We start from the raw sequence: 22724 nt of genomic DNA on the forward strand, positions 1-22724 counted from the left end.
TTAAGCTCACTTATGATATTTACTGTCTATAATTTAAAAAAATGTTTTGCAAAATACACTGCAGCACAAATTTGTTTTAGTGCTTAGAATCTGTCTCTGTTTACTGGATCAAAACAAAATTAATCCAGTCTTTCTCTACAGTATGAAAGCAGCATTAAATTAAATGGTATCTTCTCTATCATTCTGCCAGTGCTGCTAAGAAATACAGCCCTGGAAATAAGATGCCTGGTACCTATCCTGCACTTTAATTCCTGCATAGCTTCTGTCATTTGTTTCTCTGCAATCTAGGATTTCTTTAGCACAGTAAGAAACACAGAGAAGATTTTTGAGAGAGTAAAAGCATAATTTATAGCATGTTCCTTGACCCATTCCTCAACTAATAAGACCAGTTCTACCCTCTGTGATATCTAAATGTCGTAGGGAGTTAATCATCAGAGCTTTTGGCTGTTGCAAAGTTCCCACCAGGCATACTGCACCATGGTTTCTCAGTCTAATATCTCCTCTCACATTCATATTGCTTATCCTGTCCATGTTATTCTGCTGAATTATTTCTTTGGGATTTTACTAATGCACCACACACTTCAGCTGGCCCAGCACTGAGTAAATTAACACATTAGGTTTCTACAAAAATTCTGAGTTTCAAAGGTGATTTTCAATATCCAGCTTGCCTTTACAGTGACTGGGAATTTATAATCAGCTATGTTAGACAGCTAGATAAATATTTTTATTTTTCTGGAACCAGAATAAGCATATCTATCTCTAAAAATAATCCTTTGAGTGACAGCTTTCTGTCATTACATCTGCAATATCTACAGTTTCCTGTAGTGTTCAAGAGTTCAGCTTCTTCTGGCAGGTTTTATTGGCACCCATTGCTCAGGAATGAGCACTGTCCGATTCCGATGAGGTTTGGCGGAGCAATGTGGCTGCAGGGACTGTAGGTGGAACCAGGGGTTGCAAATCACCAGCTGTGCACAGGTTGGAAAGGAACCTGCTTTAAAAATTGGCTGGTTTTTTCTCAGAAAAAAATGGTTTTAGGTGGGATTTTATCTTCAAACACTCAGGAATGCCTCTACAGAAAATAAGTATTTGTGAATAAGTATCTATTCATTTATTTTAAGTTTCACTACTTTTCCAAATAATATGACACATCAGGAAATATGGGAAAACTGAAACCCTGAGTTGTGTTCATTTTTGGATGTGTGCTCTTAGAATATTTTTCTGGCTTGTGGTGATGTCACTTTGATGCATGTAAATAAATACTCAGCACAAGCTGAAAACTATGGCTCAAGTGAGGCATGCCTGCTCTGATTTGCACAGCAAGGTTTGCCCCATCCTTTCACCAAAATAAATTTCTTGCAGTCAAGATCTAATGAAAAATAATCAGCAGGACTACCAGAGAAGCAACAACTGTTTCTTTGTGGACCAGAATCAGTTAACCTGTGAATCCACTGGGGAAAAAAGCAGACACGGACATGGGGTTAAAATTAAATCTTGCTTTTGCACACTAGCTGATAAGGAGGGACCTGAAAAACCTAAAGCAAACTGGTTTTGTTGGAATAGAAGTAATAGAAATACCAAGCTATGAGTTTTAAGCATGTACTCCAACTAAGCTTGGGAGCCTAGGGATTGGTATTTTCCTGTAGAACTACCTCTCGAAACAATTCCACACCATGAATGACATGATATATGACATTGTACGCCTCAATAGAATTAGCACTCTACAAGCGTGATAAATCCATCTGCCATCCTTCCCAAAGGAAAGAGGAATTTCTCTAGCTTCCTCTGCCTCACACAATCCATTTCAGCTGAATTCCAAACAACAGTTGGCCAGGGTAGGTTTCCCAGCCACTCGTACATTCTCTCGTAATAATTCCTTTAGGGGAACTCAGTCTTCCTGTTATTAGTCAGAATGTACTTTAGAATTGCCCATTGCTTCACTCTGTCCTAACTGTTCAGAATGAAGAGGCAGCTCAGAATTAACAGACAGGAAGTTTCTGTTTTCTGCAGTTTTTTATGACTTTTTTGTTACATTGCATCCTGCCATTCAGTCATCACTGGAAAGAACAGAGCGCATTGTTTGCCAATAGATACGGGAGAGGACTTTGCAGTGATCTATCATTTATTTTTAGTTTCAGTGGATTTTAGTGTGAAATAATGGATGATGTAATCATCATGGCCAGTTTAGTTGGCAAAAACTGCCTTGGACTAGGCAGTGTGAATAAACAGCATTGTATTAGTAATTTTCTTCAATGAGGAAAATTATTTATTTGCAATGCAATAGTGTGCTTGAATTTACCCTACTCTCTACAGAACATGCCAACATATCTGCATTCTAGTCTTGTAAATACTGCCTCAAGACCATATTTAACAAATATAACTGCATTTAACCTCATATTCAGTTCAGGCCTGTGTAGCAATAATATGTAAACCCACTGTTTTAGAAGGAAGAGGTGGGGAATGGTTACACAATCAAGTAAGAACAGTTAATCTACATGACCTTTTTTCAAAGCTCAGGGAGAGGTGTGTTTAGTTACCAGTGACAACTCAGTCCAATTATTCAGCTATCCATCTACAAATGTGTCTACTGGGACCAGCCTTCAACCTTCATCAAAAAGACTTAGTAACCCTCTGTATTGCCTTGTATGAGCTACTCTGTCCATGCCTCACCAGTCCCTACTTCTTATGGTGCCACCTGCTAATTAGTATGGATTAGGAACCAAAGCTGTAGAAGTTGTACCAAAATGAGACTTCGGGTGACCTTGACAAGGGAGCACTTCTTCTGCTCTGTTCTCCTTCCGTGACCTGGTTTAGATATTTATCTTATGGTCAGGGAAGCTGCCCTGCATCGACCTGATTCTCCCTTGTGACTGTCAGAGGATAAAAGGTCGGGCCAGAGAAGCATTACCAGACACTTTAGCAATGCTGGCTTTCTGGGCCAAAGATTCTGTTAATTATCCAGTGCTAACAACTGATAAGCAGTGTACAGTCATGATATAGAATCGAAGCAAAGCATCTCAAAGCCAGACTAATATTTCTGCTTTTAGAAGAAAGAAGGCTCATACTCATCATTCATCCTTGGGTGTCTTTTCCCCTCTGTCAAGACTGCTGCAGTACATATTGGATAGCTTCTTCAAGGTCTCCTCTCTCCATAGGTTGTGGCCCTATGAACCTGAAACTAATTATCACCATAGATTAAAATGATAGTGCTAGAGGGTTTTCTAGGAGTTAAGCAGTTCAAGGTTGCTGCTTGCAAGTAGATAAGGTAAGGAGGATGTTCATGCTTTCATACAGTTCACCATTTCCCTAGGATCATCAGGCTTTGCTATATCTTGAGACAGTAAGACCTCAGGGTTCTTCTAACAGAGATCTGAGGTCAACAGCAATGCCTAAAATTCAAAGACCTTGGCAGAGGTGTATGTAGCATTTCCTCTTTTCTCGTGCACTGAATTTCTCTATCAAAGGCACATTTCTTTGATGTAGGCTTAAACACCCAAAAGACAAAGTGTAGCTGTTGGCAATCTTTCAAGTCTTGTGCAGAAAAGCCAAACTGCAAAATTTACAGAAAGAATTCAGCTGAAGAGTTTCAATGAACTACAACTAACAACCTTCAGTAACTGTGCTGAGCAGACATTTCAGGATTTCTTGTGTGAACAGTGGAAGCCTGGAAGAGAAGACTGGGAGAAAAATGAGCCTGTCTTGCAGAGCTCTTGTATTAAAAGCCTTCAGTGATTTTCAAAGGAAGGTAATTTACCTTCAGTGTAAGAATATTTGTCTTTACCTGCTGATTAATTTTATCTTAGCGGAAGATTTGAATTTTTTTCTGCTTATTCTTAAATACAAAGTTATGGAATAGTTTGTATACTTGTATATGAAAAAAATTATTTATACATATTGTGGCTATATTCATACATACACAGATAAGTTCCCAAGGTGCATTTGATCAGGGACTTGTTGGGTTTTTTTATTAAACTGAGGAGAAGCAGCTGCTTGGAACGAAATGCAGTTAAAGAAATTACTCTGGAAACTTCCTGAGATCATAAAAATCACTACATCTTAAGAGTAATTTATTATACGCTATTGTACAGAAAGTTTCTCTGTTATTTTGCACCTATCAGGTGCTCTACATGCAGGAAAGTTCATAAGGTCCTTTGCAGTTTTCAAGGACCACCTAGATAATTTGTTTTTTCTGGCGCACACAGCCTCCATAAGTTTTCTCTGAGTTAAAGGCTTTAAAATGGCCTTTTAAAATTTCCAGCATTTATCTATAGGCAACTTTTTACCTGTTTTATGCTGCCTGTAATTTTTTGGCTTACAAACATTTTATAAAGAGTAAATACCAATATTGGGTGTCAGCCTTCACTTTGATAAGCTAAGAAATGTCAGGTTGTTTCTTTGGTCAAACCAGTTGTCGAGTGTTTACTTGTTCCTGAAGGTGAATGTCATCGGGAATCAGACATTGCTATTTGTGTAATGTTAATCTGGTTTAGTGTCAGGATGCAGTGGAAAAGGCAGGAGGTATCAGTGGCAGGAACAGTTCACGAAGCAGATGCCTCAAATATGGTTTGTAGGTGGGTTGTCACTTTCAGCTGATAGGTGGTTTATTACTTTGCCAACTTGGAGTCACTGTTGATTATTCAGTAGGGTCCTACCTGAATATTCAACATGGTGTTTTGGGAACTCAAAGCAAACTTCTCCCTGTAAACACAACAGCCACAAGAAGACTCCATCAGCACACACCCACAAATCATTCTAAACATGCTGTGGTTTTTTTTTTTATTGTATAGATTGGCGTCTCCATGGGAGCTGTGGTCTATCCAATGAGTACCCTTTGGTCTGTGTTTTTCAATATGCACTTTTGTGAGGGGTAAAGAACAGCAGTTTGGTATTTGCTGAACATTGCATGGCTTCTGAAATGCCTGTCAGATAAAATAAAAAGCTCTTGATGCTGGCCATAGCTCATTGCAATCAGCTATGATATTAAAATGCAAGGACTAGTTTCCATTTGCTCCTTGAATTAGCTTTATGTAGAAGGACTTTTCAAGGGATGCTTCCATTTTGATTATTAAAATCGCTGACTCATTTGCTCCCGAACATTTCAGGTATGCAGTAGCTGCATTTCCCAGTGAAACTAATTTGCTTACCATTTCTTGTCAGGGTCCTAATTTGGACCCAAGTGTCTATTTTAATTGAAAAAAGCAATTAGTCTTCTTCATACAGCCTACATGGCTTATCTTCATTTAATAATCAGTTGTGTAATTGGTGCTCAGATACAGTTTAACTGAGAAAATTGCAGTGTTTTGCCAATGTGGGGTTATTTGAATACTGAAAGTGCAGCTTCCTATAATGCAATCAATTCCTTGAGGGCACACAAATCCTTGCCTGACCTTTTGAAATAAATTAGCAACAGAATCCAAGGGTTGGTATTTTGATGTAAAGGTTGCAATGAATGCCATCTGTCGGGTATCAGAACAGTTTAATGAAGGCCTCTTACATCAGGTGCTCACAAGTTCAGGAAGATGCTCTGGGGGCTCTGCTCTGCGCTGCATCTGACCTGTGTATTCTGGGAAAGCTGGACAATTTGCTTTCCTATGCCTTAATGAGAGAATCTGTCTGGAAGCAGCAATATAAGTGCAGTCTCCAGTCTTTCTCTGATGTATGAAGGTTCCCTGTGATGCCTTGCTGAACAGTGTTAGTTGTCCCTGAGTCTGGCAGCCGAATGGAGGCTGACGCATTCACCCTCCCATGACGGTGCCCTGGCAGTGACCACCCTTCCCTCTGTGGGGTGATGGGGACCCTGTCCTCTTGGCTTGTGGTGATGGGTATCCCACATCCCTGAGACTCTCCAGGACAACCTGGAGTGAGGGTGTTGGGGTCTCCATTGCTGTAGAGAGGTGACTGGGGGTCCCTCCTGTGCCATGTGTCCCCCTTCTCGTGTCATGCACTGGCAGAAGTCTTTAGTCATTTCAGCTAAAAAATTATTACCATACCCTGGGGGAAATCCTCCAGCATGGATGTTTGGCCCTTCTCCCCACAACACTTAAGATACTCTTTTGGGTCCTGGAATTTACCATCCTGGTGATACTGTTGGATATATGTGGCAGGGAGAAAGGCCTGGTCATCAGAGACTGCAGTCTTCCATGAGCCATAGTCCTCAGTGGAGGTCCAAGGGTTTGTCAGACTTTCCTCTGTCTCCACACAATTTGTCAAAACTAATGCCTCACCTTTGCTCTACATAATCTATTAAAAAGAGCTGAATCTTCATCCCTGAAGAAATTCAAAACCCAGCTGGACAGGACTGAGCACTGCTGTAGTGCTGTAGATGACCCTGCTTTGAACAGAGGGCTGGACAAGACATCTCCGGAGGTCCCTTCCCACCCCAGCCAGCCTGGGATTCTTCAATGTAAAACAGTCCCCCATTCTGGGGGAGGGAATCCTCTTTCTTCCCATAATACATACAAGTGGAAGAAGAGTATTACCAAACCAAATGGATTTTTTTATTCTTTGACCAAAAGTGATGAGAATGGGAGCACAAAGAAAGATTTGCCAGAATTGCATTGTTATGAAGGGTGGCTCTCCAGACCACCTTCATCTCAGAAAGAGTAATCTGGTTTCAGACTGAAATGAGAGAGCTCATTTCAGTGTATCCTTTACTAGAGATGATACTCTCCAAACTCAGAACAAAAAGGTTAAGATGTCTGCTCTTATTATTTTTCTAAGGAAATGCAATGAATAAAAGTTAAGGGTTTTTTTTCTTATGTCAAAGAATTTCACCCTTTATGTCAAAATATTTGAAGGTACCCAGTCGTTTTTATCCTGTTTGCTTTGTACTAGCTCTGAAACTGGAATTCTTTCAAGAAAAGCAGAAATCTTTGTCAGCTTGAAATTGGAGCATCAAGTACATTAACTGTTATTGCATAACTATTTCCATTTTTATTAAAGCATGTCTGCTCCACAGCAAGTTTTTATAAGCAATACATAAATGAGGCTTTCAAACTCAGTTTCAAAAATCAAGTTATATAAACTCAGTTTTGAAATATAATTTTTTGCTACAAGAATTTCAGACCAACTTCAAATCAGTTTTAAAAGATAAACTGAGCCTAGAATATTTCCCTTCTATTATTCCTGGCAGAACATTTGCTGGTTTGGAAATTCCATTTCTAAGAGAAGTATTTGGAACTAGATGATCGTTAAGGTCCCTTCCAACCCAAGCCATTCTGTGATTCTTTGAAAAGAAACGGAAAATCGAATTTGTACTTTGAACATTTAAAGCAGATTTTCACAGCCTGTCAGTGAATGATTAATTAAATATGGATGTTTATTTCAGCATATTTGACCAAGACTGTCCATAAACAAAGTTAAAACTCCTATAATGAGAGACAGGAATACTGATTTCTAAATTTTCATTATATGCTGCACTGGAGTCCCTGGGAGAATAAGTACAAATTGGACCTCTGCTGGATTTACATTACAGCAGTGTGTATGGGCAATGCACTCCCAGCAAGAGCAAGAAAAATCTTAACTGAATTTACAGGCAAGTATTTTTACAGCTGCTACAGATCTTAAAATTACACTGAGGAAGATTCTGTGTTCTTCAAAAAGGAGAGGATGAGTGTTTAAAAAACCCACTACTTTTAGAAAAAGGTGATAGTGAGTTCTTGAATGAGGTTGTGAACCAAATACTTTTACAGATGAAGAGACGCAGAGCTGCTTCCCAAGTTTCAGATTTATTAAAGCTTTCACTTACACACTCCTTGTCTTGTGAGCATGAGGACAAACTGGTGTGAGCTAGCCATTGGTTATGGAGCAATGCCAAGAGGGAGAGCTTTATGCCATCCTTGAACATTTCCCAGTTGCTGAGCTGCTGTCTATGAAGTTTATTCAGTTCATTTCCAAAAGGCAAAAAATATCTCCTCTGCCCATTAACTATGGCACTGTTCACTGTATGCAAGAGAAATGAGAAATTATTCCTTTGTTAGCAAATGTTAGCAAATGTCAGGAAACGTCTCTTCTGACTGCCTTTAAAAAAAATGGAAAAAATATACAGGTTTTTTTTTCTGAGCAACAAGGACCAAACCAAAGGGGATAATTATGCTCATCTGAAGGGCTGACTGCTTCAGATCAGTAAGATTACTGTACAGAAAAAGGTGCTCCTGCACGAGGACAGACTAAAAAGCTGTGTTCCCAGAGTGCTGTATGCTGTCTGTATTTCCCTTATCAAAAAGGGGATCTGGCTCGTGAATAATCAATTGGGCAAAAATTTCATGTTCTTCTTCAGTCCAAAATCCAGTGAAGGCCTAAGGCAGCTTCAGCTTAACACAAGAACCTTAAATTGAAAGTAGTTACCAAAGCTTTGAAGGTTATTATTTGCCGCAACACAGCAAAAGTTGCTTCTGGCAAAGCTGGAGGAAATGCCCAAACCCAGAAGCACAGCTCGGATTTGCCCAGCTCGAGAGGCCCTGGGCTCCTTCAGCTGCCCTGCAGGCATTGGATGCTTAGCTCTGCCCTTGCTGAGGTGAGATGCAGAGCTCCTGCAGCAGCTTCCTCTGGCAGTAAGGAGCAGCTATAGCAAGAGGAGTGCAGACAGCTCTCCTGGAGCCAAGCCAAGCCTGCAGGGCTGAGATCAGCACCAAATATGGGGGGATGCCCTAATCCAGCTCTAAGAAATTAAGAAATGCTGTGCTGCTGTCACACTGCTGCTGCTCCACAAGGAAGCTGTCAGCTCTGCCAGCTCAGGGGTTCAAACTCCATTATCCCAAAATTGCACTTTGGTCCTTCCCTGATGCTCCTGGGAATGACTGCTAAAATTCAAAAGGAGACCTTGTGAGTATGGATGGTGTCATATTGTGGAAAGGATTTTCAGTAAATAACTGGTTTTTTCTTCATCCAAATATGAATAATCACTCAGAGTATCTTCTTTCAAAAGCAGTATTTATTTTTTCATCAAGGTAAGACACATTACATACTGCATCAAGTAAAAAGTACTGCTAGGAAAGCTGCATTTAACTGAGATAAAAAAAAATATACATAGATTGCACTTGAGAAAGTAGGCTCTATCCCAGAAGAATATAGTAAATAAAAAGCTGATGGGTGGTTTGAAATTAGGGCTCTTTCTGAATTGCCTTTGAAAATGTATTTATTTTGGGGAGTTCCAACTCCACCAATAAAACTGAACCAGATTAGTTTTTTTAACAGCTTTGCTCTTTAAGTTAAAACAGCATGTAAACAGCACAACAATTATACAAAGATAAAAGAGGGGAAAAAAGTATGGAGGTACACCTTTGCAATTTCTACTAATAAATAAAAAGGAAAAAATTTTCTGATTTTTGGGTTCAACAAGGGCACTGCATCTCAGGGCTTGGGTTCTGGGGAGTTTTTCTTAGTTCACATGTATGTCATCATCCCCACACTGCCACACGAAGCCCATCCTTGACCCTCCTGCACTGGCTGGGAGCATGGTGTCTGTACAGCAGCAGGAAGCACTGAATGGTTCCATTAATTAAAGTGTCCCAGGAGTAATACTTTAAACTTTGTGACAAGCTTAGCTTACATTTAAGAAGGTTAAACCATCATTAAGCAAGAGGATTTTTTTTTTTTTTTACTTTGCATCTGAATATTTCTGTTGGACCCTGGCATCCACTGCTGCCTTTATCTGACTCAGTTAGCTGAATTCTCAGCTGTTCAGTCTTTAAAAGGAGTATTGATACTATCTACCTCTGTGCATCCCACTTAGATATCCAAATCAAATTTCTAACCTTTCTATTTAGTCAAAGGAGAGAAAGGAATGCTCCCAAACTGTGTGATTTCAACCTTTGGACCAAGGCACATTATGGGAGTGCCTCTCCCAGCTGCCTCTAGGGGAAACTCAGGCTCCCAGCCAAGGCTGGAATCCCCTGATCAGGAGGCACAAGTGCCCCTCACAACCCGTGGCTGCTGGGGTGGTAATCAAAGGATCCCTCAGAGCAATTGTGCATCCTGCAGCCAATGCTAACTATGAAATCTGAGTGCCTAGGCATGATTCAGACAGAGAAAAAAACAGGAGTTCAGTATCTCAGAAACAATCCGTACTGCCAAGGTCTTGCATGCAAATTTATTCCAAACTTAGCTAAAACTTATGGAAGGGCTGGGTCAATCTTGTTATTAAGCTAGAGACAGAAAAAGAATGAGACGTTCTTTAAATAGTCCTGAACTACAAAATGAAGGTGGTAATCTTTGGTTACAGGGCTGTTCTTTAAATGTGAATTGCTTTGAAAAATGATGAATCACTTCCCAAGTAAGCATTCAGGAGCATTTTTAAACAGACATCTGGGAGCCAGAGAGGAAAAATTAATATAAATAATAAAACCCCCACACTTTCTGAATCTCCGAGGTTAAAGTACAGGAAAGAAAGCAACACAACATTTCTAAGGGACCTTTCAGCAAAGTTGTGCTAAAATTATAAAAAAGCACTTACAAAATACTTGAGCTGATGAAGAGGGAAAATGAGAACATTAGGGTGCTTTTGTAACAAACCTGTGGAGTACTAAAACATACTGGTTTGAAGGCCTTATATTTTATAGCACATGCCATTTTCCACTAATTATAATGCATTATTGTCAACCCACTTTACTCTTTTAGAGAGACAGAAAGACAAGAGCCAACACAGACAAGATGATTTGATGCAGCCTATGTCCACTATAAAACATAAAACCTCAGCCATTAAATGTGCCACCCTATTCCCTCTGTTACATTCATGATCAAAACTCCAATTCTTTGCAAAACTTAAATCTGCCTGGTTTTTACATTTTTGGAGCAGCATTTGAAAATCCTTAAAGCTAGTTTGGAAGGATCATTTTTGTTTTTCAGCTAGAGCACTTCTGTAATAGTTTAAAAGGCATAGGAAGCTATGCTGTAGCTTTTAAAGTGCTAATTTTATTATGAGGTGGTATTTAGTAAATATTCTTCCGAAAGTTCATAAATGATGCACATTTTTGATGACTGACAGACATTACTTAATGAGTTAATATGCTTTCAGTAAAATGCAATAAAAAAGAAATTCACTGTCAACACTTTAACTATGGCAATACATAGAGCTGGAATGAGACGACTAACCTCAGATAACTAAAATTAATGCATATATGACAAAGTTAAAAAACAAAAAAAGAAACCCCAAACCAAATATTGATAATTAAATCTCAAACACAGTTTGTTTCCCAGTAACACAACTGCAAAACAAATCAATATTTTCAACAAACAAGTGCCCTATCTTCATCTCCTCCACAGGAAAGCACAGCACTCCTCGAGCTGCTGCGAGGAGGATCCAAGGGGAGGTCTGGCTCTCCCTTCTTCCATAGAGGGGGCTCCTCTTGGGCAACTGTGGGGCCACTCTGGGCAAGGGGCAGGAATCCAGATCAGGTAGGTAGTGACCAAAATCAGTTCCAGCCCACAGGTATTCACCTGGGGAGCTGGCAGGAGCCCCCTCCTGCAGAAGCACTTGGCCGATGGCTGCCTTGCCAGCCTCGGCACCCCCTACCACCCTCAGTGTCCTGGCTTATGCAAAGCTCCTACTAACTTCAGCACAAGATTTGCTCGAGTACAGACAGCGAGATTTGACTTTACTGATGTGTGATTTTGTGTAATGATGGATTTGAAGCATTCTATCTCACTCTGCTGGGCCAGAATGCTGAGAAGTTCCCTCTGATAGTGGGGCAAACCATTTTGCACTCCTACAGGCTCAAATTCTCTCCTCATTTATACCCACCATGAAAGCCTACCTACCATCAGGAGAGCTGAGGAGGTAGAAATGGGAGCAGAATTTGAGTGCAGGAACTGGTGAGTGAAAAAGAAACACAATGCTATTTCATTGCCAACTACCACAAAAAACCTACACACCTGGTATTTAAATTCAATGGGCACTGTGTGCCTAAGGACTGCAACTGAGTTTTTAAAATCTCAACCCTCAGAATCCAGCTACAGACAACCACAATCCTAAATCCCTGGATGCTGATACATAAGTGTATGATACATCTGTTTAGTTGCCATGACACTAATCAGCACAGCAATGATTTTTGCTAATTGCAAAGGCAGGCTAGTAGCAAATTCAAATGATTAGTGAGTAAAGGTCCTCAGAGCAATCCTGATTGAAAGTAAATGTCCGGTAAGATGCAATTAGTGTGTCTGGTTTTTTCTTTTCTTTCTTGGTTTTTCCTTTTTTATCGGGGTGGTCTTGAACTGCAGACACAATCGCAACGCTCATGGTGATCCAGCTGTATGTCTACCAAGGACATGTTGTTCCTGATTCTGCCTCTTCTTCTGGTATGCCCAGCCTCAGGGACGAACTTCAGCACCTGGGAGGATCAACAAAAATGCACTGAGTTAGAAAACGCTGTTGGAGATCTCAGGATGAGAACGTTGGAGCCCCAAGGGCACCAATAGCCCTTCATGGCCCTGACCATCATTAATTTGGACACATTTTTGTTTTATTTCCAGCTTTTTCTTTGCACACTTTGACATCCTGCTGTATTGTCTGTCCTGGAGCTTGGACAGACTGTATTTTTTCCTATTTCAGGTATCTTTATATCATGCAATTTTCTAACCATGTCCAGAGTTGCTCCTTTGCATGAGAACTATCAAGCACGTTTCCTTTGGCTCATTTTTGCAGTCCCATTCCTATTTGAGCTGCCCTGTCTCTCCTCTCCCTTGCAGAATATTTCTGCTCTGAAGAACAAGGAGTATTTTTTTATGCAATTTGAAATTTCTGAAGCACATATCATTAGAATTGGTCCAAAACTTAAATACTTGTGAAGGGCAGAAGGAGATGAAGCAGCTTGCACAAAATATGTATCAGGTATCACTGAGTTTCAGTGGAATCTGAGTTTTGTTGGCTTACCTTAAAAATTTCTGCCTCAACCTAAATGATTTCTGAAGAATTTAATGTGAATAATGTCAACCAAACAAGAAAACAAAATTACTTCCTAGGGAAGTATGCATCTTAATAGACACTTCTGAAAAAACTCCATCTAGGCAAGATGATCTCAAGGCCCCTAGGAAGGTGGCTGTAGGTTGTAAAAAGGAGCTAGCTTGGCCAATGACAGCCAGATCAGGTGGATTTCTCTTGCTAGTTCAAAGATGGAGAGATGTCTGTAAAGTGCATGACCTCCCAAAGCCAGTGGCCAGCTGGAAAGTGGGACCTAAATGTCTGTAACACCTCATCCACTGAAGTACCCATGTTTCTGCCCTAACAGATTACACTGGCTTGTAACTAACAGATCACTCTGTTACTCAACAATCCTTTCTATTTTTTTCCTTTTTACAAAGCAGTTTCTGTATTTTGATGTCATAACACCATACAAGAGTTGAGATGGTTTTGGAAATGGCAGGGAGTAAGAGGCTGTGTTCCAGATCAACAGAGTATTAGCATTTTCAACAGAATTAGAAAGCCCCAGAAAGCAAATGTGAAGCACTTGCCAAAGGACATACAGAGGTACTGTGCAGGGAATGGCAGGCAGGTTAGCAGCTCTCAGGACAAGACCATTTGTTCTCTGCCATTAATGCCTTGAGGCTAGAAAATCATGAGATTTAACACAAGTGATGAGCACTGACACAGTCTATTATTTTGTTCTCTGTTTTGTGATGAAATTCATATTTAGCCTATGTAATACTGAAAGGAAGGACTGTGCCTAAGCAAGGTACAGACATGCTGCTGTACTGTGTTGGGAAAACAGAATTATTTTGCTCTGTTAGAAATGCAGAAATGTAATTTTACTTTTTTCTTTTTCAGCAACAAAAATATAGTATCTTTGAATTGATTTCAAACATTGGTTGCATCCATACATGCAATAAATCCTGATGGACACTAGGACAATTTGCTGGATCACACTGTCATCCCAAGTAAAAAGGAACTGAACCCAATCAGGTTACTGCAATTATTACAGAGTTAAAACTAGACCACAACTTTAAAGATGCTTTTGCAAAGAAAATGTACTTTAAAAATCAAGTACAGGTGCTGACACTGAACCCATGATAAATTCCTTATTTAAAGAAGTCTTCCAGCAAATTATGACCAATCCAGATGACTGGCAGTTTGCAAAATCACAGGGCAGGTAGATCTGATTTTTTCCAGCTGAGAGCAAATCAAAATATGCAATGGGATGAGAGCAAAGATGTGGACTGTATTTAAGTTAACGGACCATCTGACAGCTTGGGGACTTTCTCTGTGTTTTTATCAAGAAGCATGAGCACAGTATATAGGCTTTGCTGATAAGAAAATGAACTGTCAGGCACTTCCTCAGACAAGACAGGAAAACAGTGATTGAACACAGCTGAAATTATCAAATCATAGAGTCCTTTAGGTGGGAAAAGACCTCGGAGATCATTGGGTCCAACACTCATCCCAGCACTGGCAAGTCAACCACTGACTTCTGTCCCCTAACGCCACAACTCACATGATTTTTGAATACTTCCAGGAACAGCAACTCTGCCACTTCCCTGGGCAGCCTGTTTCAACGTTTGACCATCGTTGCAGTAGAGAAAATTTCTCTTATATCCAGTCTAAACCTTCCCTGGTTTGAGGACTTGAGGCCATGTCCTCTTGTTCTGACACTTGTTATCTGCAAGAAGAGGATCACCCCACCTGCTACACCCTCCTTCAGGCACGCAGAGAGACTGATAAGGTTCCCTCTGAGCCTCTTTTGCTCCAGTCTAAACACCCTGAGCTCCCTCAGATGTGAGACTTGTTCTCCAGACCCTTCTCCAGCTCGGTTCCCCTTCCCTGGACTGGAGCTGTGGCCTCAGCAGTGCTGAGCACAGGGGGACGGTCACTGCCCTGCTCCTGCTGGCCACACCCTGGCTGATCCAGGCCAGGATGCCATCGGTCACCTGGGCACACCCTGGGTCAGGTTCAGCTGCAGTCAACCAGCACCCCAAGGTCCTTTTCTGCCAGAGAGCTTTCCAGACACATTGCCACATCCTGTAGCACTGCCTGGGGCTGTTGTGACCCAAGTGCAGGACCCAGCACTTGGCCTTGTTGAACCTCACACAACTGCTCTCAGATTCAGCCTGTCCAGATCCCCCTCCAGAGCTACTTTAATAGCTGATCACAGAGCTGATATTCCAAGCTCCCTGTCTCACTCCCACCTAACAGTTTTATTTTCATCTAAGTACAAGGGAATTGAAAAGAATCTGGAAATAAGGCCATTTCTGGTGACCACAGTAGAAGGAAGACAACCCTTTATTCTGCAAATAGCTGCTGTTTATTTATCACAGGGTCACATCCTTAAAACTGAGGAACTACTGAATTAATGAGAACAGCTCAAATAAATCTGTTCAGGACACTTTATCACTCATTTTTTCATGGGATCAGTAACTGTAAGAAAATATGGATATGACAGGTCTAGAATGCTCAGAAGTCTTGGGTTTTTGTTGGTTTGTTTGTTTTTTTGGTTGGGTTTGGTTTTTTTGGTTTTTTTTTGGTAGGGGTGAAAAGGAACAACCTTGTAGTTTTCAAATTAAAGGATCATTGTCTGTCACTTCTCACCAAATTGCAGTGCCTCATCTACTCAGATCATTGCCTCACAAAGAACATGTAACTACAGTCATGTCCCTCCCATCAAACACTGAGTAAATTATGGTCATCAAACTATTAAAATAATTAAAATAAAATCAAGACAGATTATTCTGCTTTTGAGCTGGATTTGGTGCTTATAGGTAATACAAAAAAAAGTGCAGCAGGGCATTTTCTGTGCAGAGAGCCCCACAGAAGCACACCAATATGCTGGATGGCATTTTGCTTTGTAGATGTGCCTGAGCATCTACCTGAGAAGTTTCAAGGTAAAATGACTGTAGGCACCACGTAACTTTTCTTGGGGACAGTGATCTAGGAAATATGAAGAAAATCCTTACATGTGTTTCCCTGCCAGCAATCTTGCTCATTGATCATGTATTGAATTTGGAAGCCAGTTTCTGAAAACCTCTTTAAATGAGATCGCAGCCATGACAAAAACCAGGATCTGGAAGTGAAGTCAGAAAAACTTCAAGTGGAATTAGGGCACACACATGTTTAAGTCAAGCCCATGCACCACTTGGACAGCCCTCGAAGGAACCTGGGGGTTTCCAGCCTGTTTGAGCACTGCCTTTCCAGGAGGTGTAAGGCACCAGTTTGGGTTGTGCTCTGGGGACAGCAGGCGCTCTCCTGTTGCCTGTGGAGCACAGGAAGTCAGGGCTGATGGTCCCCATCATCTCAGCAGGTCTGTAAAAACACTTGAGAACTCTTAACACTTCCACTGTGGGTCTGAGGACAGCAGAGTGGCAGTGACTGCCAGGAAAAGGACACAGCTGGAGAGAACTTCTTCACCCTGATCCATACATGGCACGTCTCCAGTAGAAGCTGGAATGAAGCAGCAACTCCAGAGCATGATTCACCTGAAACACCCAGCTCTGGCAGGGCTAGCTCTGGGGTCTAGGAAAGGAGCCCAAAGCTTGGACTCCAAGTGTTAGATGGGTAGAGCCAGTGAGGTGAACCATCCCTTCAGCATTTGCTGATGGTCCCAGCCAGGTATCACTGACCCTTGCAGTCAGGCAGCATTTAGCCATGACAGTCCATGATGGCTGATTTCTGTTTTATTAAAAAGCAAAGAGGGATAGCAAACCAAATCAAAACTTAAAAAAAAAAAAAATCCCCACAGGCATTTTTGACTTATCATTTACTTATTAGTAACAACAGTAACATTGTTTTTTAAATTCTTGACCAGTATTTTAAGCACCAGCAGAAAAATGAAGCCTCACTAAAAAATCGGCTTCATTTTCCTTTCTGATTAGCTTAAGAAGACTACAGAAAATCAATAATATGACTATGGCTTACCCAATATCTAATTAGCTTCATATTCTTGTGACAGAGGATGGTGAGCAACTCTGGATGCTATTTTAGATAGTGAAATTTGTACTTTACAGAACTTATTTTAAAATTCTGCTATGCAGCATTATCTAATCTTCTGCACATCTAAAAATAACACCATTCTAGCATGAAAACCAAATTATATTTGTCTGAGATTCATGAAAGAGGAAGCATCAAAAGTGCAAAACATTCAACACAGATCCAAGTTCTGATAGACATAAAAAATCATACTCTGCAATTTTTGAAAGTTATCTAATCCAAAGGTCACATATGGTTTAGCTGTGCTCTGAGTATAAGAAGCCAAGTATTATGGGAATGTGGTTCATAATTTAGCACAAGGACCTTTACTCCAGTAGGAGCACAGCCTAAACCAATGACATAGACCCAAAGATGTATTCGTTCTTACCAGAGATAAATACAGGGTATCGGAGACAAGAAAAATTAGTTGGCTCTCTGATCACTGGTAGAAGGCAAACTAAGGGATTATTAAATATAGATGGGATTATTGTTTCTATTTTTTTATTTTTTATGCATAAGAAACTCCTGGTTTTAATACAACAAACATGGGAAAAATTAATTGGCTTAAAACTCAAGTACCTGAAGCACTCACGAAAGCTATGATGTTTTTGACATATGTGACATCAACAAGACCCTCACTTTTTCTGCTCTTGTCAGGAATTATGTGTGCATTATGCTACAGATGTGGTTTTCTCACTGACTAGACACAGGTGCTCCTCCTTCACAAACTGCCTCTCCGTCCTGACATGTCACAGGATGTCTCGCTTAACTTCCAGATGTCAACCAAAGAGCTTCATTTTTCATCTAGCTAAAAATCAGCCTTTTTCTCTCACTGCACTTCTCTGCTCTCTCTGCTCATCCTGTGACCTAGCAGTCATTTCTGACTCATTTTGTTTCCTTGTACTTGCATTCCAAATAAATCCCATTGCTGCTTCTTATACAATATTCCATGAATTAACTCTTTTGTCAGGCTAATTCTATGCCTTAATTACCATAACAACCTTTTATCTCCTTTATGCATGTACTATCAACTCCAGGACATACAACAATCAGACCATATTCCTTGCACACTGCTTTGATGATTCTAGCTCTTTTTAATCCCTTAGCAAATTTCCTTTGTTCTGTCAGCAGCATTTGGATCATTTTTTGACCAGTTATCTTATGTTTCCCTGTGTAAGGATAGGCTGAACATTACTGCCCTCTCTCTCAAGTGCCTCCTTAAGGTTTGCTTCTCATTTCTCTGAAAAATGAAAGAAGAAAAGAAAAAAGCCCCAAAAGCATCAAATTGTATTAGTTACATTTCTTAACTCCACTGCAGTAAGTTTGTCTTACTGAAGTTCCACTTTTTAAGTCTCTATTTTGCTCCTGTGTTCTTTTTTCCTGTATAATATTCCCTCTGTCTTGTTTTCCCTTTGCAATGTTGGGTTCAGTTGAAGCTGTTTTTATGCTCCAGCAGCTCGTGCCAAGATACAGTACTGTGTGCTGTGGGGTACCTACTGCCTCTCTCAAGGCAACCAAAGGTTATGAAATTGCCATCCTAACACTGATCAAAACCTTCTCTCTGAGAATTAACTGAATCTGTGTCCTGTGAAGGCAGCAGACAAGCTGCAGTCAACATCAAACTTGAATTGAGGCATAATGCTTCAAAAAGAGGTGGGGTGGGGGAAGAATCACCTGAGAGACAGTCGACAACACATCAGGTTTACAGAAGAGACAAAGAAGTAGGTAAAAGCCACAATCAGCTATCACCACTTTTCTTTTTTCCTTATATATTCCTTAGCTGTGCAGCTCGGCACTGTGTTTGCAGAGGTTTATACATTCTGACACATTCTGGTTGCTACCTTAAGAGCACTTATTCCTCAGGGAAACTCATTTCACATCTCATCAGTTACAGCAATGAGATGGGGAGACTGATTTCTTGTTTCTCTGACATATGTGCATGCTGGCTGGATAGCACAGCCACAGCCACAGCTGATCTGAGTCCTGGCCTGAGTTCCCCCATCCCTTCTCTGTGCTGAGTAATCTCCAGGTTTAGAGCCTGTGCCTCTAAGAGAAGCTCCAGGCATTTTTAAGGAAATGAACTGCAATGGGAAGCACACTTTTATATCAGGTGTGCTTTAGATAGTGCTTTAGACAGCTGAAGGGCTGAGCTTTGATTAAGGTGTGCTGCCTTCACTTCCATGCACTGCTTTGTCTTTCCCTTGCACAGAGCACTGCAACATAACTCAGCATCACTCATGGCAGACTATGCCTGAGAGATGTTTTCAGACACTGCCAGAACTTGGCCTGTTTGGTTTGAAGGGTTCGTGACACTATGTGGTAAGTCAGGAGTATTTGTCCAGAATATTTGCTCTGCTCCAAAGCAAACCCAGAAGCCACAGAAAACCACAGAGCATCACAAGACTCCTGCAATGAAAAAAAAAAAAAACAAACAACCCCACCAATAAAACTATCTGTTTACCCAAGTTATGACCCCCTTCATTTCTGAAAACTGCTGAGTATTTTGGTAAAGTCAGGGCAAACTTCCAGGCTAAAAAGAAGCCTGAAGATCTCATGATTAACATCTCCCAGGGCAATAAAGGAAAAGCTACTCCTTATTGTGGCCATCTCATGTTCTCATTTTCCCTGCTTTTGCATCACTTCCTACAGTCAGACACGACAGAAAAGAGCTGTACTTTCCATTCAAGGACATGGAGCAGCACTCTCAACTTGGGAAAATTAAAGGCTCCACATGACAGCTATTAGTCCTGAGAGGCCAGGCTAGGAGAGAGTGCTCAGTGATTATAGTGGGAGGCTTTGAACAGGAACCGAGAGGGAACTAAGGCATGAAGAGCATAAGGAGAAGACAACCTTGAAATCTCTCTGGACTAGAAGCCTCTCTTTCAAGAAACACCCTGGACTTTAAGGTTCCCACAGCTGCCAAAACACAGCTACTCCATCCAGCACTGGCCACAAACCCAAAGAGGAGCCTATTGCTTCTGGAAAATTTGCCTGTCTTTCTCACACAGAAATACTGGGTAGCTCAGAAATGCCAGGGAACTTTTAAGTGATCTCCAGAGACATTTTCACTTCTGAGGACAAGCATATTCATGTGCAGGACACAAAGCTTTTGCATGTTCAGGAGCTCAGCAGAAGAAGCTCCAGGATAGAAGTTAAGGAAAATCAATCTGGCAAGAGAAAAGGGTCTGGGGTCTGCAGGACTCAGTTTCAGCTACTTCAAACACTTTCTTTGCTCCACCACCTAATATTTCCTTCTGGTGTCTTCTGTAAATCAAATTAACCGAGACTTGTGTTTGAATCTGCCCTCTGTCCTTCTGCAGTAGAAGGCTGAGCTTTTTAACCAACTTAATGGTGCTGGGGATTTCATAAAGTGCACAGCTCTATCCTTCATTATGCATTCTTTGGATAAGGTTAGTGGGTTTCAAATTGTTTTTTAAGAGAGTAAACTGGCCCTGTGGTTCTAAAACTGTGGTGAGGCTTCTCCTCAGTGCCTTTTCCACCTGGTATTTAAGTGAAATTAAAGTGTCAAAGGAGAATAAGAATTAAACTGATTACCTGTGTGTGGCTAATAATAATAATAAAGTGGAAAACATTTTGGACTAAAATGTGTGGACACATCTTTAGGATGTCATACATGAATTTATCTGCATGACTTCCACTCACGTTAATGGGAGACACTTGGCTAAAGATCTGCTCAGTGAGCTGTTAATTCATCCCTAAGGGATAAAATTTAAATTTAAACTTACAAAGGCCATTTAATGTTAAGGATGAAACACTGCCTTGAATTCATATGGTTTTCAGAGTAGAAATGAGTAGGAAAATAAATTAGTAGTGATACATTTGTGTGAATGTTGAATTTCCTGAATTTAGTGATTAATTTGGGGCATCCATAAGTCACGACATCCTGATGCTGAGCAATACCTGGCTATTGTGATATTCTGGTAGTCCAGAACTACCTGTTTCCAAACAGCTGAAAAAAAGTGCTTTACAACATCTTAATAATCAGCATTTTTCTTTCTAGCTACTGTCAACAGTTTACTTAATTTCTGATACGGCTGTAACCCAGGATTCCTTACTTTATATTTGACTTTTAGTTCCTTCAGAAATCTTCTGAATTATGCACAACTCATATTTAAGTGTTGAAATTCCATACGGATTTACTGTGAAAAAAACCCCTCCAAGTCCTTTTTATATTTTAATTTAGTTTCCGTCCAGTTTCTCTCTTGTTCTTTTCTTAACGAAAAGATTACTTAGGAAGGTCCAGTTTTCCTTTAGCTACTCTTCATTATTTCCTATCTTTCACTGCGTCCTCTCTTTAGATTTTTCTTTTTCTAAATGAAATGATTCAAAACTTTTGAGCCACTTTCCTTAAAAATGCTTTTGATCTGTATCTTCCCCTACATCTCTCATGATGTATGCTTGCTGCTTCTATTAATCTTTTCTAGTCCTGCCTTTGTCCTTTTAAGCACCAATGGTCAAGTCCCCCATCAATTTATCCAGACCACAATATTTACTGTGTTATTACATCTTCATCTCCATTCCTGCAGAAAACTGTCACTTGTCTTTTTCCTATCACTGCACTAAACTGTTTTCCTGAAGCTCTTGACAGTGATTCACTGCTTGACCTTTAGCCCAATTTCCACCCCTAATTTCTTCCTCCTCCCTTCACACACCCAAAGTTATATGAATAAATAGTTGAGACCTCTCAACTTAATGCTTGCTGCTTTTCTAACCTGCATCCATAAGCAGATACAAAGACTTTCTGAAACTCCTCAGAGCCTTCTCTGCTGTTCAAGTATGTTATCTCCTGTGCCACCTGTCATTGTTGCCACCTCTCTGTTCACCTCCCTCCAGACTGAACACACATGAAATAATAATCTTTGTACTGGGGGCACCCTCAGATAGCCCTTTCCCATTTAGAAAATTGCTTGTCTCTTCCACCTCGTTGCTCTTTATCTCTTAACCAGCTTCTAATCCATGTCTGATCTTGTCTGGCTGACTGTTTGCTCTCTGCAGGAGGTGCCAGTCCTTTTAGCATTCTTGTACAATATTGTGGTGCTGTATAAATATTTATTCATATATAAGGCATTCAGAGTTAATTTTATCAGCTCATAGTCATCTAGGTGCTTTATACTATTAATTTTTTTTTCCAATTAACTTTTCTACCACTGAGCTAAGGCCTTCTGCTCTGTAATTACTAGGGTCATCCCCTGCATCTTGTTTAAAATTAGAGAAAATATTAACTATTCTCCAGTCCTAGCATGTGGGGTATGCTGTATTCTGCAGTTATGTGTCAGAAAGTATCTCTTACCTTTGAAAAGAGTGACCACACTGCTCTGGCCTTCAACTGCATCCCCAGTGTCTCTCAAGATAATGCCTTAATGTTATGGGCCTACATCACATCCAGGTTTAAAGCTCATAAAGTCCATTTTCACTTGGGCCTTAAGCCAAGTGGTAAATCAGGCTCTTACAAGAGATTTGTTTCAGAAGTTAGTCAGCATGGCATGCAGCTACCCTACCTTCCAACAACTGGAAGGCATCTACCAAGTAACTTCCTAGATATTCTCACTTTAGGGAACAAACATTGCTCATGTCTTGATCTGAAAATACTGCGTTAGTGGTAAGAATACAAAATGCTCTTTCATTGTGTTTTTCCTCTCTACATGCATCCTGAATGGATTAAAATAATGGGCATTGTTCCTATGCAAAAATTTTGCCTTCCTGAAAAATTGCTGAGTGGAGGAAAAAAAGCTAAGGCTGAATGATTCAGCTGCCTCCTATAAGTAATAAATCTGGAAGGAAAGAGAGTTTACAAGTGACTTAATTGTAATTTCCAAGT

At 40.5% G+C, this 22724-nt stretch overlaps 1 protein-coding gene across 4 annotated transcripts in view; it reads right to left on the reverse strand.

Moving 5' to 3' along the window:
* Window positions 1-8911: 8911 nt before the first annotated feature.
* The window catches only part of PDGFD (platelet derived growth factor D), a 138952-nt gene continuing 125139 nt past the window's right edge, over window positions 8912-22724 (reverse strand). For all 4 annotated transcript variants that reach the window (XM_050976277.1, XM_050976268.1, XM_050976271.1 and 1 more), the window contains one exon: window positions 8912-12323. In XM_050976277.1, coding sequence (XP_050832234.1) covers window positions 12189-12323 — 135 coding nt within the window. In that variant the 3' untranslated portion in view covers window positions 8912-12188. The remainder of the gene's footprint in view (window positions 12324-22724) is intronic.

The sequence above is a fragment of the Serinus canaria genome, chromosome 1, assembly GCF_022539315.1.
Source record: "Serinus canaria isolate serCan28SL12 chromosome 1, serCan2020, whole genome shotgun sequence".
NCBI classification, from domain to species: Eukaryota; Metazoa; Chordata; class Aves; order Passeriformes; family Fringillidae; genus Serinus; species Serinus canaria.